We start from the raw sequence: 27,078 nt of genomic DNA, 5'->3' as shown, positions 1-27,078 counted from the left end.
TCTATCATTCTCAAAATCTAACATAAGTTAATCCGAGACTAAACGAGTGAGCATAATCACACCGTGTACTTCGTTCCTCTTAAAAAACGCGCAGCAAGAACCGAAAACCCTGAGGCTAAAGGCAATCGAATAACAACTGTTGAATTAATATCGTTCCTCGTAATTAATTTTCGTAATTAATTGTAAAGACTTTGAAATAACTAAATTCAGAGTCGGTGATGTTTCCAAATAAGGGCGGCGAAATCAATCAATATCTAGGATATCAATGTGTTTCTTTAATCACAAAAAATAAAAATGATCTCTCGTTATATTAATCACGCACGCAATTATATAAATCACTGATTTGCTCCAAATGATAATCGATAATAAATAAACAGGCGATCGTAGTGGCAAGCAACTTTGGCGATCCGTCGTCCAAGATTATGCATACAAGCTTCGATAAATGCGCACTTTTATTCTCGCAGCGCGAATTCCCAACTGCCGTAATGTCGTGTAGCATCCCGGTTGGAAAGCAATGGACCGATTCAGACCGCAGACCGCGAAAACCGCAAGATCGGAAAGTTCGCGATATATCGAGCATTCTTGCCATAAGCTATTACCTTTACGCGCGACGTTCGTTTTCACGGGCTGGCAGCTAACTTTAATCCCGACGCTGCGACTTTGCGACGCGGCGGTTAGTGCGCGCGCAAAGTTATAATTAATTCAGAGCAGGACGATCCATAAGCCGAACGAAACTTGTCCGTGCGTTGCGAAACAATATAAAGAGATTAGACGTCACGCCGTGGATTACACGTCTGACTAAAGGTCGCGTGTACGTTAATTTCATTTCATTTATTGAGTTTAAGAAACTTACCCGACTCTGTAATCCGTGCAAGACGGCGGTGGATTCCAGACAGTGCTGTGGCAGAGCATCCAGTCGCACCAAATCTGCACAAACAAATGTGAAAGATGATGAAAACTTCATAAAAGAAGCGAGATCGTATTTTTGAAAGGTTATTTTCCACCGAAAATCGACTCTGCGCGCCCCGAAAATTTGCTTTATGAAAGACTGCAAGCAATATTTACAAAACCAACGGAATTTATCTTCTCGACTTGTAGACACCTTCAGGTCATTTTCTCCCGTAAATATGTGTCTAGCGTGCTTTCGGAAAATACCTTTTTCCCGAGATATATTTTTATTCCTGTCACTTACAGCTTTATCAAGTTTTCAACCGGCGGACAGCGCGCAAAAGTACTTCGCTATTTATAGACGCTCTCGCGAGGTGGCTTTTTTCATCGAGCACGTCCATCCATCCTCATAAAGTGAAACGTATTCCAGCGGCCTTGTATCGCGTCTACTTTATCGGCAATATTAATGGTCTCACCTCACTCGTAAGCGCGAGTCTGGCTATTATTCCTTGTATCAGCTCGCATTCCGATAGTAATCATTGTTTTCTTTTTCCTCACACCTCTTTCTCGTTAACCGAGCCTATCTAGTCAGTTATGTCGACGCGTTAAATTCGCGGGGCAACATATTGGCAAAATATTTGCCCAACAAAACGCGGCAAAAGTTAGCCAGCGATAATTCGGTCTTCTCAATGTCGATCCGAAGAAACTACGAATAATCACATTCTTCAGATTTAATCTGATCTTTTCTGATCGGTGTTTGATGTGATTTCCGACCGACGAATAATTTCTAAGCTGAGCTCGCGTGTGCGATAAGTTTATTGAGTTGCGCGATAAATCGTGATACGACCGGATTTTGCATCCAATTTGGTTGTAAAAAACTGACGCGCCGGTTAGACGCGTTGGCACGCCGAGCCGCGGAAGCGACGGGAAAAAGAATGAAACTCGCGAAGGAAAACCTGACGTCTTCCAGGTCTGAGTCTAAGTGCAATCAAGTCATCAGTGATAGCCAACTGAGATCAGTGACAGCCAACCGGCAGTCCGCCGTAGATCGTCCGACGCGAAGCGGAACCGAATGAAACTAATCGCGACGAGCGGACAATAGACGAAAAACGACTTTTTTGCAACGCGCTCTCATATCGGATCTCGCGATTTCGGAATATCGAATTGCCGCTTTCGAGGAAGAAAATAGGAGGTTGGCCGTCACTGTTTCAGATCTAATTATCCGGTAATGGCGAGCCACGAACGATGGACGTGATCGAGTGAGCGTTTCGACTCGGAAATTGACTTACGCTTGCCGACTCGCGTCGCGAAACGCAATTAAGACTTCGCTCAACCGATACGTATTGACCGGCGATGTTGAGGGGGGGGGGAGGGGGAGAGGTACCTTAATAGCGGGTAGAAGCACTTGCAGATCCTCGCCGACCACAAGCCTCGGTTCCTGTCGGCTATCTAACTGAGCTTTCAGAAGGGATACACCGCGTTCCAAGATCAGACTGAACATCTGCAGTGATACGACGAGCGCTCGCTCCTGAACCTCCGATCGATAGCCTTGCTCCATTTGGGAATCTGCAATCAAGAAAACGGCGTTTACGTATCCCGAACATGAGTTTTGAAAAAAAGAACGCAATGTTGAATAACTTTATAACACTTCGTGCATTACAAAAATCGCAATAGACACGTCCTGTAAAAGTGTTAGAAAATAATTATAGAGCAATATTCTTTGCTTCAATTTATGGTTTTTTCATCCTGCAAAAATTAATTCTTCAGAATTCACAGCAAGTTGATGAAGATTTCTCCTCGGAACAGATTCGTCTTTCGCAAGATGTCCGCGAGAATCGTTGAGCCCGTCGGAGAACGTCATTCCGATTGATTACGAACAATGACTCGCGGAGGAGGAAAGAATGGCGCGCGAGGGGTGGCATCTGCTACGCGCGGCAATATCTGCACGGCAAATTGGCGATGATTGTTGCATCAGAGGAGAGGGGGAGGGAAACGTGCGAGTTAATGCCGGTAGCGATCACGTTTCGGTGATGATGATGATGATGGGCGATCGGTGCGCGCCGATGCGCAATCTATTCGGCGTCGCGATCGAATTCGCCATCGGCGGCCGCGCGCATCTCTTCTCGGCGCTGTCATTACGCGTCCTATCGAGGCTACGTGACGGGATGAGGCTGCCGGCGGATTCGACGGAGCGAAGGTCACGGCGCGACCTTCTTGCAAACCGCCCCCACCACTCCGAGTCATTTCCAGACCGTTTCCTGGAGAGAATCTACCGCAATGTAACGAATCGATTCCCCGGCGAAGGAAAACGACGGGATACCCGAAAAGGATCGGGCGGCATCTACGAGAGGAGTTTAATTTGCAATAACGGAAAATGTCCTGAACGTCCGCGTCCCCTGCAATTCCGATCCTCGGAGAAGATAAGCTTTATTCGTTTCTTCTGTCCAGTTACTCTTCAGAACTGCTACTTCGCTATGAAACTCATTTTACGGTTTTTGAAATTCTTGAATTTTGCCGAATTTTAGATTCGTTGCAGAATGTTAATTTTATTTGTCGAACACAATTTTCAGCTACTACAACAAACTTATTTTTACCTTGCTATCGAAATTGCTATTAGCGGCGACATATTCGCTGCATTTTTTAGAAATAAATTATCATGTAGCAGCAAATCAATGTGTCGTTACGAACAAATATACCACGCAAAATTTATCTATTTGTCAACAAAACAAATTTCGCTGATCTACCGAAAAAAATTAGTTATGAAATTCTATCTAATTTCGCTGCGGCAGTAAAATTAAAAAATTTTGTTTAAAAAAAATCATGAAATTTATGTAAAAAATAATCATACGTGATCATCGTCTTCAAATCAAAATAAATTAAAGTAAAAGTAATTAGAATAGCAACATTGCCAGCATTTTGCTGGAATTTTACGATACACGCGGAGAGTATAAATCGAGCCGATAAGTGAAGAGACGCGGTTTCTCGTTATCTCATTCGTTATTTATCCTCGATAATCGACATACCGATATTTTAACGTCGGTTTCCGCCGTATCCGACGAATCGCGGAGCCGCGAGAGCGGCGTCGCACGGTACTTCTCATCCTGAATACCAGAATCCCTCGAATACTACGAATACTCGCATGAATATCGTACGTCTTCGGCGAACAGCCCGTCGCTGCCTTGCGCGTCTTTATTAGCGGGCTATAGCAAAGCTAATTAGATGAACGTCGCTAACGATGGTGTAATGAACCCGCGCAAGAATCCGCCACTATAGTCGGAACTCGAATGTTTATCGTGGAAAATGAATAATGTAGTGAGTGCGGCGAGTTGTATGTAAATTCTTCCCGCACTTGTCATAAAACATTTATCGCACATAGATGGAGAAAGTTATTCTCCAAGATAAAACCTCCCAACTTTGCAATACGTCGGAAATAAAGCGCGAAAAATGCGACGAAATGAAAACGTTGAAACGTATGATAAAATTGTGATTAAATATGATTGAGTTCGCATGTCAAATGACAAAAGGAAAGAGCCGTGCAAAAATCACAATAGTAGATAAATTTCATATTCATTAGTCGTCTTATTTTCGCTCGCCGCGGAGGTTCGCCGGCAACGGCAAAGACGCGCGAATAAAGGCGCGATTTTTCGCGGCGCGAATTAACTCTGCAGAATGGAAGGATAACACAAATCTAACAAGCGGGAGGGCAGCGCAACGCGTTACGTCCGTTGCCGTCCTCCATCAAGCGGCGCGCATACGCGCGAAAGCCATATTCGACGGTGGACTCTGGCAGTTTAATTTATCGCAGACAAGGATAATAATTAGCGTTTAACCGCGAGGTCGCCCGTGCGAGAGAGCCCGTGTGGTCCTCTCTTCATCGGGAGGGGTTGGGAGTGTAAAGGGTAATTAGTTAGAGAAGATTTACAGGGAGGGGCCCTAACTAATTGCCACTGCGATCATTAGCGAAACTCAGGCGTATCGTCCGTCGACTTCTTCGATTTCGCCCGTCTTTCGCGCGAATCTCGGTGCGATCGTTAATCCGCGAGCGGACACGTTGTAATTCTCGATTATCTCGGTGTAATAATAACGGGGATTAAAATGCGCGATATTCACGACAATCATCGGACGCAATATAAAAAACTGTCGGGATGAGTCTTCCGTCCGAAATGCGTATGCTAAACGCTCGATACGGAGAGCGCGAGGCCAATGAACTCGGCGGAGGTTACTTCCTCTTATCGAGATCCTTAGCTAACGAAGTAAACGCGACAGCGAGATCCCGCGCGAAGGCTAGAAGCGAGCGCGGTCTTAATGAAGTCGGTGGGTAAGCTCGGTCTTCCTGTTTCCCGGACCAATATTAACGCGATTACGCCGCGAAAACGGACGGAATCGAATTAGCGAGCTGCGCGCGAGTGATTCGATTACCAACGAATCGAGCAGCAGCCGCTGCGTTTGTGATTTTCACTGACTTTGCGGCGCGGCATATCGTATTTTCATGAGATACTCCTCTCCCCGATCCGCGTTAAGCAGAAACTTGGTTAAAAATAATGCTTATTTAGCCGAAGCTAATTCAATCATTCGAGATTGAAGAATTCGCAAGAAGCGTTTCTCAGGCGTAACAATTTCGCCATTTGTATCTGGACGGAAAAAAAGAATTTTGCTATCACATGTTAGACGCGATGGCGACGGAATAGATAAATTTGGCAAAGTACGTTTGCTCGTAAAGATTAATTTGCTGCAACAACAAAGTAACTTATTTCCAACAAACGCATATTACTGTTGCGGCGAAATTGTCGTTGCCGATAAAAATTCTGACAAGATAAAAATCGATTTATCGTATAAAAATTATTTTCAACAAATAAAATTAGTATTCACAAGAAAAATTTCCTCGCCGTTCGCGTAATAATCGAGATATCTTGCTGTAGCAGCATAAAATTTGCGGTGCCGGCAAATTCTTCTTTTTCTCTTCGTACACAATTTTCTTTCGCGGACTTGTTGGCGTTTTTTAATGCCCGCTACACGTCCGTTCAAGCATTCGAAAACAATCGTTTTTTTTCTCATCAACGTTTTGAGAGTCGTTGGATACTCAAGTGGTTAACGGTAAGAACAGTAATAACCGATCGCTCGTCGACAGTATCGACGATACCGTTGCGTTTGACGGGTGGAACACGCTTCTTTCAGCGAGCTCATGAATCCGCGTCGCGGTACACGTGGCACAAAGAACACACTCGTTAATTCGGTTACCACTCAATTCCCGCTAATAACGACCACGGGAATGTTGTGTGTGCGTGTGCGTGTGTGAAAAGGCCATTGTCTAAAGATAATCACGTCTTAATGGCCGACGGGAGAGCTTTATGTATCGTTAAATGTAGTTGTAACGCGGGGCCCGCGCGCGCGCGCGCGCAAGTGTAGGATGATTTTAATGGCCGCGGATATATGCCCGGCCGAGTATTTCACGTATCTTTATTTAAGCAGTGCGGCACACGAGCGCGTAAAACCGCACACGCTCATTTTGCGGTTTAACGTTCCAATCCTCGCTACTGCGTTTCACCCGCGTTTACACCCTCCGTGTCGTTAACGGCTATTACAGAGATATTACGCGACTCGCGATACCGCGCGACCTCCGCAACGTTGTGTCGACTTGGTTTTCGCGGATGTCGCTCGATAAGAACGCCGACGTCAACCGAGTCGTAAAATAGACACTGCTGCCTTTTCTCAAAGTTTTGAAATGCGTATAGTTAACCCTTAATATACAGCGTGTCCTAAAAACTAGTCTCGCCGTTAACATTTCAAAGATTTGAATGAAATCATAGTAAATTTATCTATAAAATTTATTTCAATCTGTGCTCCCATAATTTTGCATCTTTCTTCGAACGCTGCCAACCGTTTAAAAATATTTCTATTTTAATGCATGGATTTTCTCCGTGCAATTTATATTTAGATTAATCCTCATTAAAAATAATAACATTTCACGCTGCTAAATTTAAGCCACGATTTAAACGCGCACGGCTCTCACTGCATTTCAACATAATTATTCGAAATTAAAAACTCGTGCACCGCGCCAACTTCTCTAGCTATTCAAGCGCATCCCCCTCGAAGCTCGAACAAGCCGTCGCGATGTATGTCTCGAGCTAAAAGATACAACGTTGCGCAATGAATTTAGCGCCGACGACTCCGTGTAGTAATGCCTTCGGAACGACGTGCGTGGACCGCCCGGAGGTAAAGACGATGAGCTACGAGCGCGCCCGTAAATAATCGGGCATAGGTGAATTCTCGCCGTCGACCTTCGCGCGCGCGCGCGCGCGCCGTTTACATCGCGCTAATCACGCCAGTAGATTAATGGGTTCCCCTCATTAGGCCCCGGCCCGGCGTAATCGTCATTTTATTAGTCATTTTATCGGTGCGCTCGCGCTCGCGCGAGCGTTTTCCAGCGGTAATATCCCCGCTCGTGTCGCATTACCATACTATTAACATAGTGCATACCTCACGGCAACGGTTCAACGACTTCAATACTTTCGAGACACGCGGCCACGTATTGTCCGCGTTAGCGTCGATTTTCGGCCGCGTCTCTTTCAGTCGGAATCTTCCGAGCGTCGATTATCCCTTCGAATAAAATTTTCGTAATATTTTCAGCGCGGAACAGCGGACGCTGGAGAAGCTGAATCCCCCGGTGACGATAGATTCGCGAGTGCGCGAGTTAATATCGACGGTAAATGTTGTTGATCGCGCGCGGGGATATTTAGCGGCTATGCGCGCGCGATCGTTTCTCAGCTGCTGCACGCGAAGGGCTAACCAGGAGGAATTGCTGGCAGGCGCCTGGCGCCAGCCGAGAACAGGAGGAGGCTGCCGGCGTCGCCGCCATCTCCGCCGTCGTGTGAACGAACTGCGGGCACTCGCGATTGCACGCACGGCGTGCTCGCGCGCGGCGCAGTACACGCCCGGGAGAGGAGAGATACGCGACGTCCTTGGCCATTTTTCAGTCGATAAGGGAAAACGTTCGGTTCTTCGCAAGGGAGGATAGGCCGGGTGGCTAAAGAGGACGAGGCAGGAAGAGGCTCGTTGCCCCGCGCATACGTAAGCCTGTTAGGCTATCTGGTGCGCTTAAACTGGTTTTCGCGTCGATTTGCGCCTTACTGCCGTCGCAAACACGAGATTTAATAAAACGGCGCCGGACGGTGCCAGCTAGCCGAAGCCATTCGATTACGATGTCCATATTCCCGAGCCCATCCCCGCCCATCCCGCGTTCGCGATGCCACTGAACCAGATGGCGGCGAGATAAATTTCGCAAGAAACGGCCGTTTCGGGCCGATGACCGCGCGCGCGCGCGCGCGCGCGCGATCGCCGCTCGACATTGAGCGTGGAAAGGAGACGGAAGGTCTCATCCCGAAATTTTGCACGTCACGATCGTGGGGGCCGTCATCGCCTTGATGAGCGTAGGTTGTTTGTGCTCTGTTAAGCATTTTTTTTCCAACGCGAGAAATACATTCGCCGACCAACAACACGCGCGAAGGTGTCGAATTGTGCGGGAGGGGGGAAAAAAAAAAGCGAAGAACATCTTTGATCGTGTTTCTCCAAGCAGTCCCATTCAACGCTGACGTTTCGCCGAGATTTATTACATTCAGTCATCGGAGTATCTGTGTATTTGTAATCACGATCGAACGAATATTGATCGAATACATGTGAGAGCGTCGAAAGCTAGAAATACATTTGTCTGTCGCGTCTTAAAAAAGGGTTCGAACAGCAAAAAGGGTTGAGAGAAACGCGATCTTTTATTTGCCGCTGAAAGAAGCATCCATTTCACTTTTATTCACGATCCCCCGAGGATTCCGCTAGACACTTTCGGCATCCGTTCGGCGCGAAAAACTCGCCGACTCTCGCTTTTACTATCGGCGCGAAAAAGCGCCGGGGACAACAGCGACGGCTAATCCCCGGGCCGCGGTACAAAGGAAACGCGAGTGCGGCAGGTAGCGTTTTATTCATCCGCCAAATGAGTCACGAAGTCGATGCGCCGAACGAGCAGCGGCGGTTGGCAGCGGAATGTTAGCGGCGCTGGCGATCGCGCCGGGGAGATCAGCATCTCTCGAGAGCCTGGCGGCTCGCACGGGAGCTCAACGTTCGACCTTGGCGGGGCCTTGCGAGGTCGCCGACATGATTCCGTCCTGTCCGCGCTCGCCGGCAGATCGACAGGGATTAGGAGAGAGAGAGAGAGAGAGAGAGAGGAGTCCTCACGCCGAGGGGTCCAGGCGGGAGGAAAGAGACGGGATCGGAGACGAGAGACGCGCGCGACCTTTTGTCATCTCCGTCGCGCCGACTAGGATTTTTATCCCACTCAATCTTCCCGCGTCAGACGCAGCTAGATGGGATACGGCGGGGCCTGAATAGGCGCGTAATTAGGCACGCTCGTGGCGCTCGCGGAAAAAGATGGCGCGGAGTCCCGAACGGGAGCGAGCGGGCGCGCCGAGGCGGAAAATCGTCGGATGACGCACGATGCCGTGTCGCGAACAATCCCATTTCGACTAATTACAGCCCCTCCGGGGGCGACGGCGGCAAAAAGCGGTGAAAAGGCACTCGGGGATTTCGCGTCACGCAACCGAATCATAACAAACACGCGAACCTAATCCGCGGGAACCCTCCTCCCTTCGCCGCCCTCGCCGCTCCCCTTCGACCGCCGCGTTCCTCCCATTTCAATCTCGAACGTGCGTACACGACGGAAAACGATCAACGGCAAGCTTTCTGCGCCAGACAGTATGTAAATTAGGCAACTGCGGCGTAATGGATATACGCGCTTGCTCTCCGCGGCAAACATCGCGGAAAATTGTTCGCCGATAGAAAAATAACCGCGGGGAGGTTACTTTGCGCGATTAACGAGCCGGACCAAAGTCGTAAAACTATATCCGCGAGCCTTTCATCGCGCCACGGCGTCGCGCAAATCGCTCGAAGCCGGCTGCATAATGTAACGAGCTTTTATTGCGTTGCGCCGAAGAAGAAGAAAACGCGGAGCCTCGCGCGAACATCAGGCCACTCCCGCGTCACGTAGAAAACGCATAAGAGCGAGTCGAAAAGCCCGAGAGCCCGCGGTCTGGAAAATCGAAGATACCTCTTCTCCGTCCACTCGACGTTCTCTCCCGAGATGGGCTATTCAATTCTCGCGATTTCTGCACGAACGCTCGTGGTGATGAGAGTGCGCTGCGAGGCTTCCGCGTAGACGGGAAGCCGCGGCCACCCCAACAACAATCTCGCGCTCACGATCTCTACGTGCGCTATTTGTTACGCTTACATCGGTGATTCGCGAGCGTGTCGCGCATCACGGAAAACCCGAAGACGATCCGCAGGCGCGTATTTCTGCATATTGATACCGATTTCTGCTTGCCGCAGAAGAAAGAAAGTAATCTTTCGTAACGACATCAAGGAGGAAGCGCTATCGCGCAATTTCAGAATCTGATCTCAGATGATTTTGAATCAAAGTACAAATGTAAATCGAAATGAATGTCTGAATCTCAGAGAAACTCGGCAATATGTTGCGAATAAGCCGACAATATTGCTAACTTAACAAATGGTTGCACTTTAGATAAAACTGAGCTTTCGACAATTTTTCAACTTTGCATTTTCGGACTAAAATCATTCTTTCACAAAAAAAAAAAAAAATTATTGTAGATGTACGACTTCGGATGAAAGCAGCTTCGTTAGCGATGCAAAATAACATCTCGATAATTATTATTATCGAGATAATTTCGAGCATCGAAAAAACCTCAACGCGTGTCAGCGCGGTACGGCAGGTCGAGTCCTTGCGGCAGGTATCCGCAGTTATTGTACGCCCCTTCGCAGGAAGTTATATATTAACGGTCGTAAACGACCGCGTGTGCGCACTTCGCAAAGGCCGCCTCGCCCGCAGGTATAAGTGTTCATGCAAATACAAAAGTAAACGCGTCTTTCTCCGAGTTCGCGCTGGTGCATCGTTGGCGTACAATGTTGCTGCAACCGCGAGAAACCGTCCAGACTAAATTTAGATCCGCAGATCGAAAGAAAATTCAAATAAAATGTCCAGGAAGAGTCTTAAAGGAATGCCGAGAACTCGCGTTACAATTTTTACCGCATATCGCAAATGCGTAGATATTAAAATAAAAGGAAAATATTTGATCGCAATAAATAATCTCGCATTTTCCAACGATGTTATCGCTCTTCACGCAACGCGAGAAGAATCATGATACGAGCAAAGCTTCACTGCAACTTCGGCAAAGAAATATTTAATTTGCGTGTTGATCAAACTGTAGACAGATTTATTTCAAAAATCCGAAATTACTTATTACACAATCCAATAATATAACCTATAAATCTTCAAACGAAATTTCTCCGAATAATTGTTCTCGCCGTTAATTAAGTGGAATATTTATACATTTAACGAGGATTTGTCAAGTTCCATTCGCACGGCCTATCTGCGACGTTAATGGATGCACATCGGACCGCCTTGGAAAAGTTGATTTTACTGAAACGCCACACGTTTCTCACAACATTCTTCCCCGTGCGGAATCTCGGCAGGCATTTTCCTGTGGAAGCCGGGTATCGTTATTCCGCGCGCGTCGGTCGCGAAGAAGGCGAGAGTACGTTAATTGCCGGACGACATTCGCGACTCGCGTCGTTTTAACGCGGTGACCGCTTAATGACAGCGCTATTAATTTGCAAATTGTCGTTTATCCGGCGCCGCCGCAACGACCGTCCGTCATCCCGCTCTCGTTGCGAACGAGAAGACTGTCCGCTGGTTAATTGATTAATCGTCGTGTTAGCCGGTTTTTCATCGTGTCGCGCACGTTAGCGATTTTCAATATCCAGACCTTTATTTACGCGGACAAGAATCTGAATGTTTAATGAGCAATTCCTACATGATTGTGAACACGCCTACTCTGACATGTCAGCTTTCGTTGGTCATTCGAAAAAAAGGTATGTTTATAAATGTAGATCTTAACAGGGAATTAATTATCGCACACTCCATTAAGTGTGTTCGCGCGGAATATTTCATGCGTCACGGTCCGAGCTTCGATTCGTCAAAACGATCCCTGATAATCGAGCGTAATCTAGATTTAGAAAATTAATAATAGCGAGACGAGCGAGAATCGAGAATAATTGCTTTTTCCTAAAGCAGAAAGAAGGATAAAAGGAATGGAAAGAAATGTAGCATCGGTTAAGCGTTTAAAGGTCAGAGAGCGGCGACATTCCGACGGTTCGATAAATCGAGAATACAAGATGCGTGATGCGGGCACGCAACAATAAACCCGATGATCCATCCAACCACCAATATCATTAACGTCGCCGTTAAATTCGATCCTGGCGATAAGGACAAAAAGGAGACGCGCGTTTACGAAACCGTATTAATGAAGCGCGCGATGCTCTATTTGGCGTCGATTATTATCCGACGTCGTGATACGTTTCGTGATACGCAATCAAGCGGAGGAAGCGAGTTTTAATAGCCGGACTGAATTAGTCGCGACGCCATCCGCGGAACGATCGTCAATTTGTCGGCTTAACGAAGCTACGAAAGCTACGGAGTCGCTCTTTTCACTCGTTAGACAATCCCGAGCGGTCGCGCGAAGACCCATCGCGCATGATTAGAAGGGCAGGAAATGAGCGGCGAGTCGGGCCGAATGGATTTTTGATTCGCTGCCAATAACCGTCCGGGAATGGACGGTACGCGACCGGCCTTTGGCGAACGCTCTCGGCTCTATTACCGTAACTCGCTTTACGTGGAATTTCAATTTCCAGGAGCGACCCGCGCGCGCTTCCACGGCCGGAGACGAGAAAGTCGGCTCCGTCCAACTTTCGCGGCTGTTAAAGAGTTTCCGAAATGCGTCGGGATTACCGAATCGAGCAAGAGTCTTTCCTTTTCAATCTTCGCGTACGCGCGTGCAATTAGAGTCAAGAATTTCAATTAGTTGCGGAATATTCCATTAAATTTTGACACGTCTCCCGCGCCGAGACACTTCATACATATGCTATACGCGCTCGGGAAATCATTATATATATATACTGTTTCGTCGCTCAGGCATCGCGATCTAATGCAGGCAACGTCAACGTCACCTCCGCCGCTGCTGTTCGTTCACCCGACCTTGGCAAGGTCACGCAGTCACGATAAAAAGGAGCGAAGCAGAAGCGCGGAAGGCGAGCGAGGAGGGGTTGACGAGAAGAAAGAGGGTGGGAGAGAGCGAGGAGAGGGTCTAATCAACGGCTGGCGTCATGCTCCAGAGAACATTGCGGGAAGGGAAGGCAGAAAAAGCGGCGAAACGGCCAGAGGGGGACGCAGGCTACAGGCGAGGCGGTAGGAAAAGGAGATCGGAACGGGAGGAGGCACGGCGGTGATGCGGGCGCGAGAGAAGCGCCGGCCAGCCGACTTCAGCTCGAATAACGCGGCGGTCCGAAAGACAGCTCCCACGAGGGTCGGAAGAGCCGTCGATGCCGATGCCGAAAGACCTGTGGACGTTAAAGTCTGCGATTCGGTTACGATCAAACCGTTCGAGGTAAATAAATTGGACGATTCGCCCCCCTCGAGTTGCACGTGACAGATTTGTCTACATGATTGCGTCTTCTGTTATTTTCACTCTGTCGTAAGAATATGTATCGCGTCCTAATCTTCGCACGAGCCGAGCCACTTTGCGCCAGTTATATTCTACATGCTAAATGTAACGTTATGTTTTTATTATTTTTTACAGTAATAGAGCGATACTTTTTTAAAACATTTTTTGAATACGTTTTTAAGAATATCGTGTGTCAAGCAAACGTACAGATTGCTCAGAAGCTTTCGCATAAACAATATTATTTTTCGTTTAGTTCACCCTCTTGTTCGCCGCAAATAATGAATCAGCTTTCACCGTCGGAACAGATTCGGATATAATTGCCATGAATCGAAGTAATGTCGCAAGATTGTCCCGAAGAATTAACGAATAAGTTAATGCGAAATCGACGATAATCCGGTGGAAATTTCGCGATCTCGCGTCATCCGTCGCGCCTGCCATCGGCGCTCGATCATACGAACGCATGTCGGCGGGGTGCCGAGTTAAAAATAACGCCTCGCCGGATATTTATAGCGACAAAGCGGTGGAAGCGGGCGGAGGGGGGGAGGGGGAGGGAGAGGGAGAGGGCGAGGGTTAACGGGATGAGAAAAGAAAAGGACAGGCGCATTCTCGCGCCGATCAGCGGCGATAGCTTGGGAGTCGCGAGGCAGCCCGAGGACGAGGTGGAGTCGCGGTGACGCAGGACACACCGGGTAGCACCGGAAAGCGGATGAGGAGAGGAGCAGAGAGGACTGTAACTGTGTAACCTGCGCGGTTGCGAGCTGAGCTCGCGAGGGGAGGGAGAGAAACAACCGAGGTCTGTGCACCAGCAGCCTCCGCTTCGGCACAGGATAGCTGAAATGGAGCGACGCGATGCATTAGACGAGCCCAGAGAGAAAGAGAGAGAGAGAGAGAGAGAGAAAGAGAGAGACGGGGAAAGTACAGCAGCAGCAACAACGACGACGACAGCGGCAAGTGCATTGCGCCCGAAGCAAGATGGCCTTGACGTGGGCCGACCGGCGAGGGCAAGGACGACCGCCCGAGGGATATCCTCTCTTTTTATCCTTTCCACCTTAACCGCGCGACGACGGCAGTCGCATCGACCACAACGACTCCTCTTCTTCGCCCGCAACCGCGCCCCGTCCATTGCAACATTGTGACGAGAAAGACGACGAGACTCTCGGCGATATTTGCCGGAAGATTTAGTAAGTCACTCGACTCCGCCCCTGCCGCGGATATCGCGAAATTACGCTCGTGTCCCGCGGCGCGGAATTGTGCGATGTATCGAGCGGCGGGAAAGAAAGCACGCCGACGTGAGTATGAGAGATGTTCCGAACTGTCGCGCCGCTGGTTCGACGCGATACGAAAGTTAAAGCTAAAGCTGAACATGGTTTCTCTATGTCAAAATTGATTTTTACCCCTGCGCTAGTTTCGCCAGTTCCGCTTGCAATTATTGTAACTTGAAACTGAGCCGGGAGACTTCCTCTCAATCACTTTCATCAGATTGAGGAAACTAATTTCATTGATACGAAAATTTCAATCAATAATCGCGCCTCGCCATCTGGATCTAATTTTAAGTTTTCGATTAAGACTTTTTAACAATCTCATTTTGAGGAAGGGAAGAAAACTTTATTTTCCTTTTTCAGAAAGTTCTTTCATTCCGGCTGTCGAAATCAAGCCGGCGAGACAATTCCCATTAATAATGTTCGATTCCTTATCCTTAAGCTAAAGAAATTGAAGCAAAGCTGTCCGAGAGAGAAAAAAAAAAAAAGAATACAAGCCTTAACTTTTTCTTCATAAAATTCGAAGTAAAAATTAAATTTACGGTTGATTTGGAAAAAATATTCATAATATCAAGCACGGGTAGACGATTTCTTCACGTGACTAATTGTCGACTGCAACTTCGAGACAATAAAAAAAATGCGGACATCACCCGGCGATACAGATGGCAAATACTATCGATTCCCATCGACTTCTGCAAGCTTTATGCAGCGGAACAATCTCATCCGTCACCCTCGTGTCTGTCGCGTCCTTCAGCCTTCCAACAGCAAGACGACGAGGTCGTCCCTGAGAACTGCTCGACTTCGGCAGCCGCTCGAAAGAATAATTCATGACGCCGCGATCTTACGCGAGAATGGTTTGTCGTCCGCGCGAGAGGGAGTCATCGGAAATCGATTCATGTGCCGACAATGTGGACGAGGATTCACGCGGGGGAGGGCAGCGGGACTTTGCTAAAAAGGAACCGAACGACACACTCGTTTTTGCGCATTAATCATTATCTAATACAAATGGATTTTGACGTCCTATTCGTCCCAATGAATCGTCCAAATTGTTCCTATTCAAATCCCGCATCCCGATGACACGGCGACAGTTAAATACGCGGAACAAAAAATTCAAACGAGTTAAAAGGACCGCTGCCTCAAGATGTCGATAAAAAAGATCGCTGCTTCAAGATATAAATAGCCTGCGGAAGTGCCTCGTTGACAACTGTTCTGAGATCAGGAAATCTCTTCTGCTCCGGTACTTGCGAGATCTTTTTCAGCGCCCTTTTCTTGATCCCGTGATTACCAAGATCATTTGAGAGGAGATGAGTGATCAGTTGAACACAACCGGAGATGACATCAGAGGTAAAGAAGGTAATCTTGCTAATCACCGTCGTTAGTAAGAGAAAATGCGATAAAATCCGTGAGACATGTCGATTACGGATTATTTTTCCGAGAAGTAAAGGAAATGTGGAGCGAAAGTAAAAATAGTTATTCGATACTTGACGGAGCTTGAAAAAGCAAGCACATCACAATATATAAAGAATAAACGAGTATTCATTTTGACCGTGTCGGATTTTATCCCATTTTCATCCCGACGTCTCTCGCGTTGAATAAACATAAGATCAATATTAAATTTCACTGCGGGATTACGAAACTGATTTCAATGCGCAAACGTGGAGAAGTTCTAAAGTCGAGTTCTGCGGAAACGGAAAGCGCGAAAGCTAGCAGCAAACAGAGTTTATGCGAGATGACTGGCGTAAAAGTATCCGAGTGCGATGTACCACGCACGAAAGTGGCGCGAAAGAGGCGTGCCGCCGCCGCCGCCGCCGCCGCCGCCGAGAATGAAATATCTGCGCTGACATATTGACACTGGGGAGTCGTAATTCGCGCCTCTCGGGCAAACAGAGGGCTGCGTTCAGGCGCCGAGGTTGGAGCCGGTCGCCGATGCTCCACGGTGCGTGTTCGTGAAAAAGGCCTCTCTTTCTCTCCCAAGGGCGAGAATCCGTTTCGCCTCGCGGAGCTACGAGCGAAGAGCAGCGGTGCAAACATATCGGCGAGTCGACCGGCTGTTTGTTCTGCGTCTCGATTAATACTTGGACGCGAGCGAGATGAGAAGATCCGAGGAAGGACGATAAAAAAATCGTAATAGGATTTCGAACTAGCTTGTGCAAATTGTTGTGATCGAGCGATCGATTGAAAAGAAGCTTGACAGCTGTGCGGAATAAAAAAAAAAAAAAACGCCCAGATCGAATGAATATAAATGACAAGAAGTTGCCGCGAGTTTTAGGAATGTGAGACGATAATGTGAAAACGTCTAGAAAATCAGGCGCGGGATGCCGCCAGCCCCGCTAAGATCTCGCGAAAGAATTTGGATTTTTCATCGCGATAGTATAAAGACTATAAAGTCTTAATACAAAGTACCGGGGAAAAGAGTTAAATGATCCTCGCCAGTCAAGGCTCGCGAATGCCGCCGCGCTCGTGAGATCTCTCCGCGCGTCGTTACGGGTCGTAAGGGTCGCCGCGTATCAAAATGTACAAAATTGTTGCAGTTTCCACGCCGCGGTGCGTTCAATCTTACGGTCCGCGCGATGGATATTACAAGCCGCACCTTCGTCGAAGCGATCGTCCGAGCTGCCCGGGTCCCCCCCCCCCCCTCGCCGCTCCCGCGCTCTCGCTGCCACATTAAAATAATTTAATTTAATACCCGGCAATTCCGCTTATTGCCATTGCAACATCAATTTTAATAATAGCCCTCTCAGCGAGCGCGAGAGCCTCCCGACACCCTCTCGGACTCGCTCGCTCGCTCCGTCCGGCGGCGGCGGCGGCGACGGCGAGCGGCAGTGGCGTTTCTGCGCCTCCGAAGCAACCCAAAGCGCGCAACACATTCGATATTACGACCTCGGTCAGGTAATGACGTTTTTTCTCCGATATTACCGAGAGATTTTTTCAGGGCGCCAATCTATTTGCGCGCCGCGCGCGCAATGGGATCGGCGGAGGGAGATTACAGCCGTCGTTACAGATTACACAGGGATGCAATGATTCCGTTGTCTGGAAACGCTTATCCTCTCCTCGGGCGTAATCTGTATACGTTAAATGCGAAAATAATAACGATATTCCTCGCGATCACACGTAAGTAATAAGGTTCCTCCGCCAGACGCGTATCGTATCGTTGTTTAATTTTTACGCGACTCAAGTTCAAACGCGAAAGCAAAAAAGAACGCGCCGAGAGAACGGAGCGAGGTGACGTCTACGATACATCATCATCGGATCTAAGCGTAAAAACACTTTAAAATGTAACATATTATTATGCATAAGTGATGCGCACTTCCTCAATATCTATCTGATATCACGTCCGCCGCTTTGATAGACAGAATAAATTTTCGAATATGATGGTTTTCATTAAAATATTAATAAGGATGCAAAGATGTTTTCACTGACCACTACTAAGTCTCCGTAAGAGACGCTAGTGGCGAAAGGGTTGCCAGAGATCGTTCCTCGCACGTGCATCCGCGCTCGAGGAGAGATTCCTCGGTGCGGCGGAGCGAGCGGGCGCGCGCGCGCGCGCTCCGTGAGTATCCCGAGCCGTTGGCGGCTCCGAAGTGCACTCGGCGTGCCTACATAAATTCACAGGCGCGTCGGGACGTGTTAGCGTTATTACGTGTGTCGAGGGGAAATACCGATCTCTCTGCCGCCGGTCGGGCCGGCAGTTTTCTCCGTCCTTGCGCCGCCGCGCGCAAACCATAACCGGTGCACCCGCCGACCGTTGGCCGTATAGCAGCAGTTTCAAACACCCGCTAGCGAAACTCCGCCGGCCGCCGGACAGGTGGTAGCGGGATCGCGTTACAGAAATTGCCAATTACCTATAACATGCAATTCCTGCCTGCCCCGTCGCGCTCTCGCCCTGCTATCGTATTAATCCGCCGCGCGCAGCGGCCCTCGCCCGTTACAACCGTATCGCGTAATCGGCGGCGGGAGGCCGCCGCCGCCGCCGCCGCCGCCGCCGCGCGTCTTTTCCGGCGCGAGGAGGATTTCCCGGAAAGCGGAACGGCCGACGCGAAGAAGCCCCGTCCGTCCGTCGGATTCCGCGGCTAATTCTAATGTCCCTTCACGAGGCAACGATTACCGCTCGGCGATTTCTTTCGTCCGGAAATCATCTGCCGGGGAAGACGGCGCAAAAACGCGGCCCGGTATTGACTCTTGCACCGCGGCCGAGGCGCATCGATCATCCCATTCGTATACAGCCGCGTGTTGCGAACCCAGAGGGTCCGCGCGGCCCCGAAGGAGAAGAGGTCTCGGCCGCCAGCGGGAGTCGAGCGTTTATCACTTAATGACTCTCGGGCTACGGTGCACCGCCGGTGGAAGGATGATAGTCGGTAAGCAGGCTCTCGACCGAGCCATCAACCGAGGCTAAAACCACTCGCTTAAAATTGTAAAAGTCCATAATTGGCCGCAACGACGTCAGAATGAGGAATGTTACGCTCGCTCGGCAAGGCCGAACGCCTTTGTACACCACCGTGTGCACCACCTTCCCCTCCTCTCGGCGCAAAGAGGGGGGGGGGGGAGGATGGTATTCGCGTAGCGCGCGCGAAACAGCCATATCTAATTAGCGAAACTAACGGAACGCGGCTTAATTGGAGATGCCTCGAAACCGCCGTTATCCGCCTAATTAATTAACCGCCCGCCAACTTTCCTTTAAAGGCCGCGAACTGACCGTCCTCGTTGATGGCGATTAATATCGTCCCTGTGGCGCGGCGTAAATCTCTCGCATCGAGCGATAAAGGTGACGTCGTGTTAAGTTCGGAAGAAAAAAGAGGCAAATCGCACTTCCGTCGCTTCGTCTTCGCGAAGGATCGGCGTGACGATCCGGAGATCGGGCTCGGGTTTCTTCGCACTCGATTTCAACGATTTCTTTCTCGGCCGTCAACTAGCTCCACGTCAGGTCGACGTGACCGGACGATCATTGCCGTTCGCTTGGCACCCGGAAAAGATCCGCGCTTCTTTCTTTTTTTTTTTCAAGTCGCGCTTGGCAAACATCCTGAACGACCAAAGGAACAAGAGCCGCGCCTCTTTGCGCCGATACGGATTAACGCGTATCTTCGCAAATGCAAACGCCGGAACGTAACGAGATGGTATAATGATGCGGCCGCTCGATCGGAATGTCAAATAGAATGGCTAGTGACGAGCGGAATAACAGGTATCATTAGTGGTCATTGGTATGAACTGCGAAAGCTCTCTGACAAGATCGATGCACGTGTGATTTTTCCTGCGCTAATTGACAAGCGATTCTTGACGGACAATTAAAGCAATAATAAAGAGCCGGTGTATTTTTATACATTTCGCAAAAGAGAACTTTAATATAATTCAAATAAAGGCATCTTTTGATACAACTAATTCTCGTCGTAATAAATATTCAATACCAAAAGAAGTTGAAGAATGCACATTAAAAAAACAGTAGACAAATGCATCCAAGTATTCGGAAAAAATGCCTGAAATTCCGATAAAATAACGTAAAAGCGAATAATTCAATACCGAATTCCACTAAATTCCGTTGAAGAAATTATAAAATTCGGCTGAGCTGAGAAATGAGTGCCAACATCTCCATCTCCGCATCATTCTGCATCTGAATATTTGGAAGGAAAATTCTTAGCATTTCAATTTACGCGTAGAAAAGCATTGCATAAATAATTTGTTAAATTTATTCTCGGAATATACAAAGATCAAGCAACGAAACGCGGCCGACCGATTAGGCATACATGAGCAACGGTCAACCAGTAAGCACCCAAGCAGCAGCAGCAGCAGCGGCAGCGGCGGGCATTTGCCCGGTCGCGACGTGTGTAACGCCGTTCGCGGTTTATTATTAATAGGACGATAAGATCGCGAGGCATTACGCGAAACACACAGCTCGTCAAGCCGTAACTGGTTCCGCGCCGAAGATAGAACCCCTCATCTATCTCTGGCGACGTGCGGTGCGAGAACGCGGGCGAACAGAGATGCGCAACCTCCCGACTCTTACCGTGTGTGTCCCGCGTGACTCGCGTGTAGGTAGCGGCCGATTTTGCGAGAAGAATCGCGTTGTGGCACGCCGGCCGCCAAGTGAGAAAATGATAAACGTCGCCGCGCTCCGAGCCCGACGAATATATCGTCTTTAGAGAAATGAGATTCCCTATTAATCCCGCTGAATCCTTGACGGCCGGTGATTTTTTTCTCCTCTCGCAGAATTGTATTAATTTCGCGAATAAGATATCGTGCGAAATTTGCCGCCGTTTTCGGCAGCAAAAGTTTCACCGTTATAATCGCGCGCGCGCGCAAAAAAAAAACTGATTTTTATTAATTCGTTATCACCGGAAGCCATTAGACGCAATTCTAGAAAGACGTACGACCGACAGTGTGATGCATTTGCGCGCGTCCTCTCGCATCGCTGCCGGGCAGATTAGTAGAGCCTCTCTCCGCTAATCGTCCCTACCAGACTATAAATTATTTGCGGGAAATGAACTGGCAAAAACTCGCAAAACAGCTCCACGCGGATCCCTCGTGCAGGGACATGGAGATCGTCTTGAGACCGTCCCCGCGGAGAGAATTGAGCAAAGAAACCGGAGGTACTTTTTGAAGCGCCCTCAGGAAGGCCGGGACGTCTTCTCGGAATCGAAGCGCGCAACGATAACATCGAAGATCCCGAGGACTTATCGCGCCACAATACGCATTGTCAAATGTGATGAAAGTCACGGCACTGCTGGACCTCGGATATACAGATTTCTACTTTTAGAAAAATTTTCAGCAGCCACGTCACGTGCCAAATTATTTACAGTTAATTTTAAATCAAGACGGACCGCTTCCCGACAACATGACGGGGAACATTTAACATGGAGATGCTGTATTAGAAAATAGCCTGAATAGCGAACTGTTTGACGAGTCGGCCGAATTAATTTAGTTTGCAGGTACGATACGTCACATCGGACAGCGAGACCCATGTCCAGGCGCGATGACAGAATGATATTCGGACATCACGGCCGTCCGGGCGGTTAGAAAGTTCAGGGGCCATTGAACCGCGACCGGCCATGCGAAAGGATCGCTCGCACGCACGCACGCACGCACGTATTCGCGCGAGGAGTTCGAAAAAGAAGAAAAGAAACATATCGTTCGTTTTTTTTTCTTTTTGGGTCAGCTGATTTACTTTTATGAATTGGCGCACGGAGAAGTGCGTTCTCTTCGGTGAAATAAAAGATCAAAACAAATGCAGATGCTCGCAGTACGCGCATTCGTGACTCGCGAGGAGGAGCAGCGAGACGCAAAGTTCTCTCTCTCTTCCTCTTTCACTTCGCGGCGGCAGTGCCGATGGCTGCGCGGATCTCGCCGCAGAAAGAAGGGAAGCTCGAAAAAATAAGAAAGGCAGAAATAAACGCAAGTCGCGAGCGAGACAGAGCGAAGCCATGGGCAATAATTCTCGTATTTTAGGGAGGCAATTTTGAAGGCGAGTACGCACACGAGAGGAGAGCTGGATTTTCGAGGGCTGTACTTTTCGATAATTTATGCCAACGAGCCTCTCCCGCTCGGCTCGGCTTTCCGAGAACCGATTCTCTTCGCCGTGCGCCCGTGGTCGCCCATCCGCAAACTTCGCCGATCGGCGAAACGCACTTCGGTTCTCTGGCACGCGTGTTACAGAGTGACACACTTGCTTTACCGAAAATTGCACGACACTCGTAAAATTTGTATGATTTCGCTCTCCATCGAATTTATACTTCGCAACCAACATCAAGACGCGCGCTAAATAGCCGTTCAGATTTCGGGAATATTCGAGACAGAGTAAACCAGGATAATTTGACGGTATTGCGATTTTATTTCTTACCATCTTGGTTTCCGCAGCACCGTCCACATTAGACGTCCGTAAATTAGCTCTTAATCTCTCTCACTTATTACTTTTTTTATGATACTTGAAAAAATCGCGGAGGACAAATAATCCAGACTGCGGAACATTTCTAATAACTGCAGAAAATATCCAACACATATAAAGGAAAGGCTCGAACGATAACTATCGAATAGTATAATAGAAAGGCATCGAGAGCCGTCGCGGGATGTTAGTGCGAAATTTTAATTTTTCTTAAAGAAATTAACTTATTAGTCTACGTGAGGCAGGAAAATATCCCTTCCGCTGGAATTTTCTCGAAGTTACGCGAAGACAAAACGGAAGCACGGTGAAATCAAGCGTAAAATGAAAAACAATGAAGCAATTTAATAATACCGATACGCGGCGGGTGGGGAGAGGAATAAGTACCCGTATTTAGTGGATACTCCTGGTAGGCAGCGGTACGTGGAAGGATTTAAGGTGCGCGAAACCCGGCCAGACCGTAGCGCGGATGTAGATGATCCAAGATTATAGACATTAGGGACATTAGCCTTGGCGTTATGCGATTCTTCGGTGGCCCCGGGGCCGCCCCGGGCTCTGCATTCGTTCCTCGTACACTGTGCTACCCGCGTAAAATGATTCAGCAGCATTCCGTTTCCCGCCGATCACGGCCGCTTCCGACGCGAGCGTCCCAAGAAACCGAGAACCATCTAGCGCGTTGAATTCAAGCGCGCCACCGGAAAATTTCGCTTCGATTCTGAGAATTTTCCCAATCGCAGCTTCTCCGCGTAAACTCAATTAAGATCGACGCTTTTCCGCCAGCGCTAGCGCGTAATTTTGAATCGATCGGCGCGCTTGGGCGCCCTCGGATCGCTTGAGAATCGCGAGATGATAATTGCGTTCTAAACGCGAAGGAGAGCGCCGTGCATCAATTACACCGGTCGGGAGAACGTGTTCGCGCGGGAAGGTAAATCGTCGACGAGGGGTGGTGCAGGGCGAGGGGGCGAGAGCGAGGCGCAATCGAAAGACGAATGAAACATCGAAGGCGACGATTACGGGAGTGACTATCCTGTAATCCACCAGCGCGGATGGTTTCTTAGATCCTGGCTTGATTGGTAATTGGATTCCACTTCAGTACACACCCGAGGATACATTGAGGAAGGTCGTTTACCCCTTTCGGCGGAGCAATCCTTCATCGCGAAACAGTCAGTTCGATCGAATCGTTCGCTTCCGATTTCGCATCGACGTGCCGACTATATTTATCTCGAAATTACCGCGCGGCCAATATAGCTGAGTTAATAAAGTAATTTCACTGAAGCGCATTATCGAGGACTGCGCGAAAGGTTGAAAAAAATCATTCGCTCGAACGATTTTTCAAACACTTTTCTCTCCTTTAGCGCTTAATTTGTCCGTGTTCTTCGTTTATACGGTAAAACGTTGCAAGCAACGTGTTTCCAGCATCCGCAGCATCGATGCGACAATGAGAAAGCTGACTCGGAGGAGCGAACCGCAAGAATATGTCGCGGTGGTTTAAGGATGATGAAGGCGCGACCTGACGTTCGACCGACGACCGCAAACAATGTCCACGATTGCATAAACTCAATGGTCGATTACCAGTGTTTACGATTTCAATTACCGGCTGGCTGATGAAGGATCATCGCCACGGCGAAAACAACCTTAGAGAAATTCTCGGCGAACAATACAATTGAACCGTGCAGCAACGAACTTGATCGGCCGAATCTATAAAAAAAGAGTTTCCAAAGTTTCGAGTATCCACAATCGCGTATAGAACAATTTCCACGAAATGCTTTAATCATTAACAAATAAGTACTTAATATTGAGAAAGAAATTATAGAAACTTCGCAAAGAAACTATTTTTAAAATAATCGTACGGTTAAGTAAATTGCAGTGTTTGCTTTGCTCGCGGAAAAATTTCGCAAGTGCGAACGTCGTCACATCAACTGAAGAACTCAACCGCGAAAATCTATACGCTAGGAGCAAACCATCGCGAATTAGCATATGTGCAATATTGCGAGGTCACGTCAAGTGTAATCCGCATATGATGGTAATGCCTGCTTAAAGATTCAGGTACTAAAATTCCGTAATATCGCCCCGGAGCTCGCGCGCGTCCCAAGTCGATTCTCCTTCGACATGGTAAGCTGTTCGCCATCCTCTATTCATATCGGTAAATGGATTTCCGATTATTCGTACTACTTTGTCTTCACGATGGTCTGAATTTATCCGCGATCAAAATTTAGTATTTATTAGACATCGATAACGCAATAAGATTGAAAAAGAAACTGTATTTAAAATCTGTAGCAATCGTTATCGTATAAATTAATGGTGTTTTAAGAGGATCTTCGAGTTACCGACTGATTAAAATTGACGTTGAAATTCTTTCGTTCGATTCACGAACGCTACCAAACAAGTCAGCTTGTATAATTTCCCAAAGGCGACATTGCTAAATTTGCATCGCCAGCGCGGTAAAGCGAAGCATTAGCCGAGAACGCAGTTAAACTCGGGCGAAGGAGCGTACGAGCAGGTGCAAAGGATTCGAGCGGACAGTTTTATCTTGGAAATAGAGCAGCAAAAGAAGAAGCGCGCCTTGATGACTCAGGCTAGGCTCCATTCTAAGAAGAGCGAAACCCGGAGCGAGCAGGGTTTCGCTCTCGTATAGAAATTAGTGATAATTATATAGGGCTAGCACCTGCGTGCAGGCGCAAAAACTCGGAGAACGCTCGTCGCTGTCGTGATGCTCGTGCCCTTTCGGACCTGAGCAACCAGCTATGAGTCATTGTTGAAGCAAGAGTCGAGGAACTTCTCCTCAAACCGGATATACCGTCGCACCACGGTTGGTTGTCGATGACAAGCCGAAGCGGAAGACGAGTCATCTCAGCAGAATGCATCGCGACCGTGACAGTGATTAACCATAGCAAGGTCGCGGCAAAAAGTTTCTGGCTCTTTCTCTCTTTCTCTCTCTCTCTCTTCGGCGTATTAGATCTAATAAATTTTATTGTGACTATCTACACAGGATTAACATACTTTATCCCAGAATACCTTTTCAAACATCCTAATTGAATTTGGAACTAAAATTGTCGACGAAAAATAAAAGTCAATTCCGCGCGGAAAAAAGAGAAAGAATAAAAGTTTCTAAGTTTAAGACGCACACAAATATGTGAAAATATTTGCGACTTTGTTGAAGTTGAATTTATACACACATTAAATACATCATGCATAATGTATGTATTTTAAATGGATGCTGACCGGTTTTCTGGTTTTGCGAATATCTCTGACGACTAGTTCGTTTTAAGGTGAAAAAATCGTGAAGGAAATTAGCATTATGAACGAGAACGCGGCTCGTTGATTTTATTTCTTTTCCGCGTTGCTTATTGATCAACTTGTTACGCGTAATTATCATCGCGACGTCGCGATTTAGTTTATTACCGATCGGTCGTCATCGAGACGATTGTGCTTAATAGCTGTGTTTGACAGCTTGTATCTTTATTATTATATAAAAAGCAGAAATGTTTTAAAGAAAATAAAAATGTAAATTATTATACAGCGGGAAAAACGCGCGCTTGCGTGGCCTAATATATTATAAAAATAATATCGACAACTAAAAGAATATTTACAAAAAAATGCACTTTAAATTCATGAGATTGCTTTAAATATCTTCCAAAGTTATGATACTCTTTTATAAAAGAGTTCTTTCGCTTAACTAAAATTTGTTTAGATTTCTCAACAGAATTTTGATATAAATTCGTTTCATTCCAGTGCAATCTGGTAGAAATCATACATGTCTGTACGATTAGAAGCTGCACACATTTGTTGTTTCATGAATGTACATAATATTACGATGAATAAAATAAAAGATACGGAGAATTCCGGGAAATTTTGACTTACCCTTCAACTGTGTGGTCTCGATCGCGAACATGTTGAGCGCCAAGAGTTGAAGTAGACGAGTACCAGGAAGCGGTAGCGGTGAGTGTTGCAACAGAGCTCTGAATTCCTTTAGCATTTGAACGCCAGCTTCTTGAAAAGTTTCCATTCTGAGAACAAGAATACGTTATTTTTTCCTTGTAAAATGTTAAAAGAACGACGTTAAATCTATATTTTATTCAATTTCTACATCAATATTAAAATATTAGTCTTGAAAAAGCTGACTAATAGGAAATGGAATAAATTGAAGAAGCCAAGAAGCTCAAATATATAAAAATCGAACAACATTATATTAGAAAAAAATCAAATCAATAATCGCACATTACGATACTCTAGTTTTAATAAAACTCACAGCAGTTCAAAAGATTGAATATCCACATTTTCAGATAATTAGCAAATAATTAAATTTGCTCGCTTTGAACATTAGAAAAAAACGCTTATCAGTAGACATCTATACTTCGACCTCAAAATAATCGGAGCTTGGATCGAAGTCGGAGAGTCTACAGCTCACACCGGATCGGCAGCTAATCTCGTACGGCCGAGGCCAGTGATAAAGGAGGACGAAGGTTGGCCGTGGGGTCTAGAACCGCCGAGGGGGCATCCTCGTAAACAC

General features: G+C 47.5%; 1 protein-coding gene across 2 annotated transcripts in view; it reads right to left on the bottom strand.

Moving 5' to 3' along the window:
- Smg6 (Smg6 nonsense mediated mRNA decay factor) overlaps nt 1-27,078 on the bottom strand; it is an 85,880-nt gene that overhangs the window by 37,935 nt on the left and 20,867 nt on the right. For both annotated transcript variants that reach the window (XM_012376803.2, XM_012376804.2), the window contains 3 exons: nt 26,430-26,575; nt 2,273-2,454; nt 854-927 (listed from right to left, as the gene is read on the bottom strand). In XM_012376803.2, the coding sequence (XP_012232226.1) occupies nt 854-927; nt 2,273-2,454; nt 26,430-26,575 (402 nt within the window). The remainder of the gene's footprint in view (nt 1-853; nt 928-2,272; nt 2,455-26,429; nt 26,576-27,078) is intronic.

Source organism: Linepithema humile, chromosome 8, assembly GCF_040581485.1.
Source record: "Linepithema humile isolate Giens D197 chromosome 8, Lhum_UNIL_v1.0, whole genome shotgun sequence".
In the NCBI taxonomy this organism is placed as follows: domain Eukaryota; kingdom Metazoa; phylum Arthropoda; class Insecta; order Hymenoptera; family Formicidae; genus Linepithema; species Linepithema humile.
This window is presented reverse-complemented; position numbering and strand designations above follow the sequence as displayed.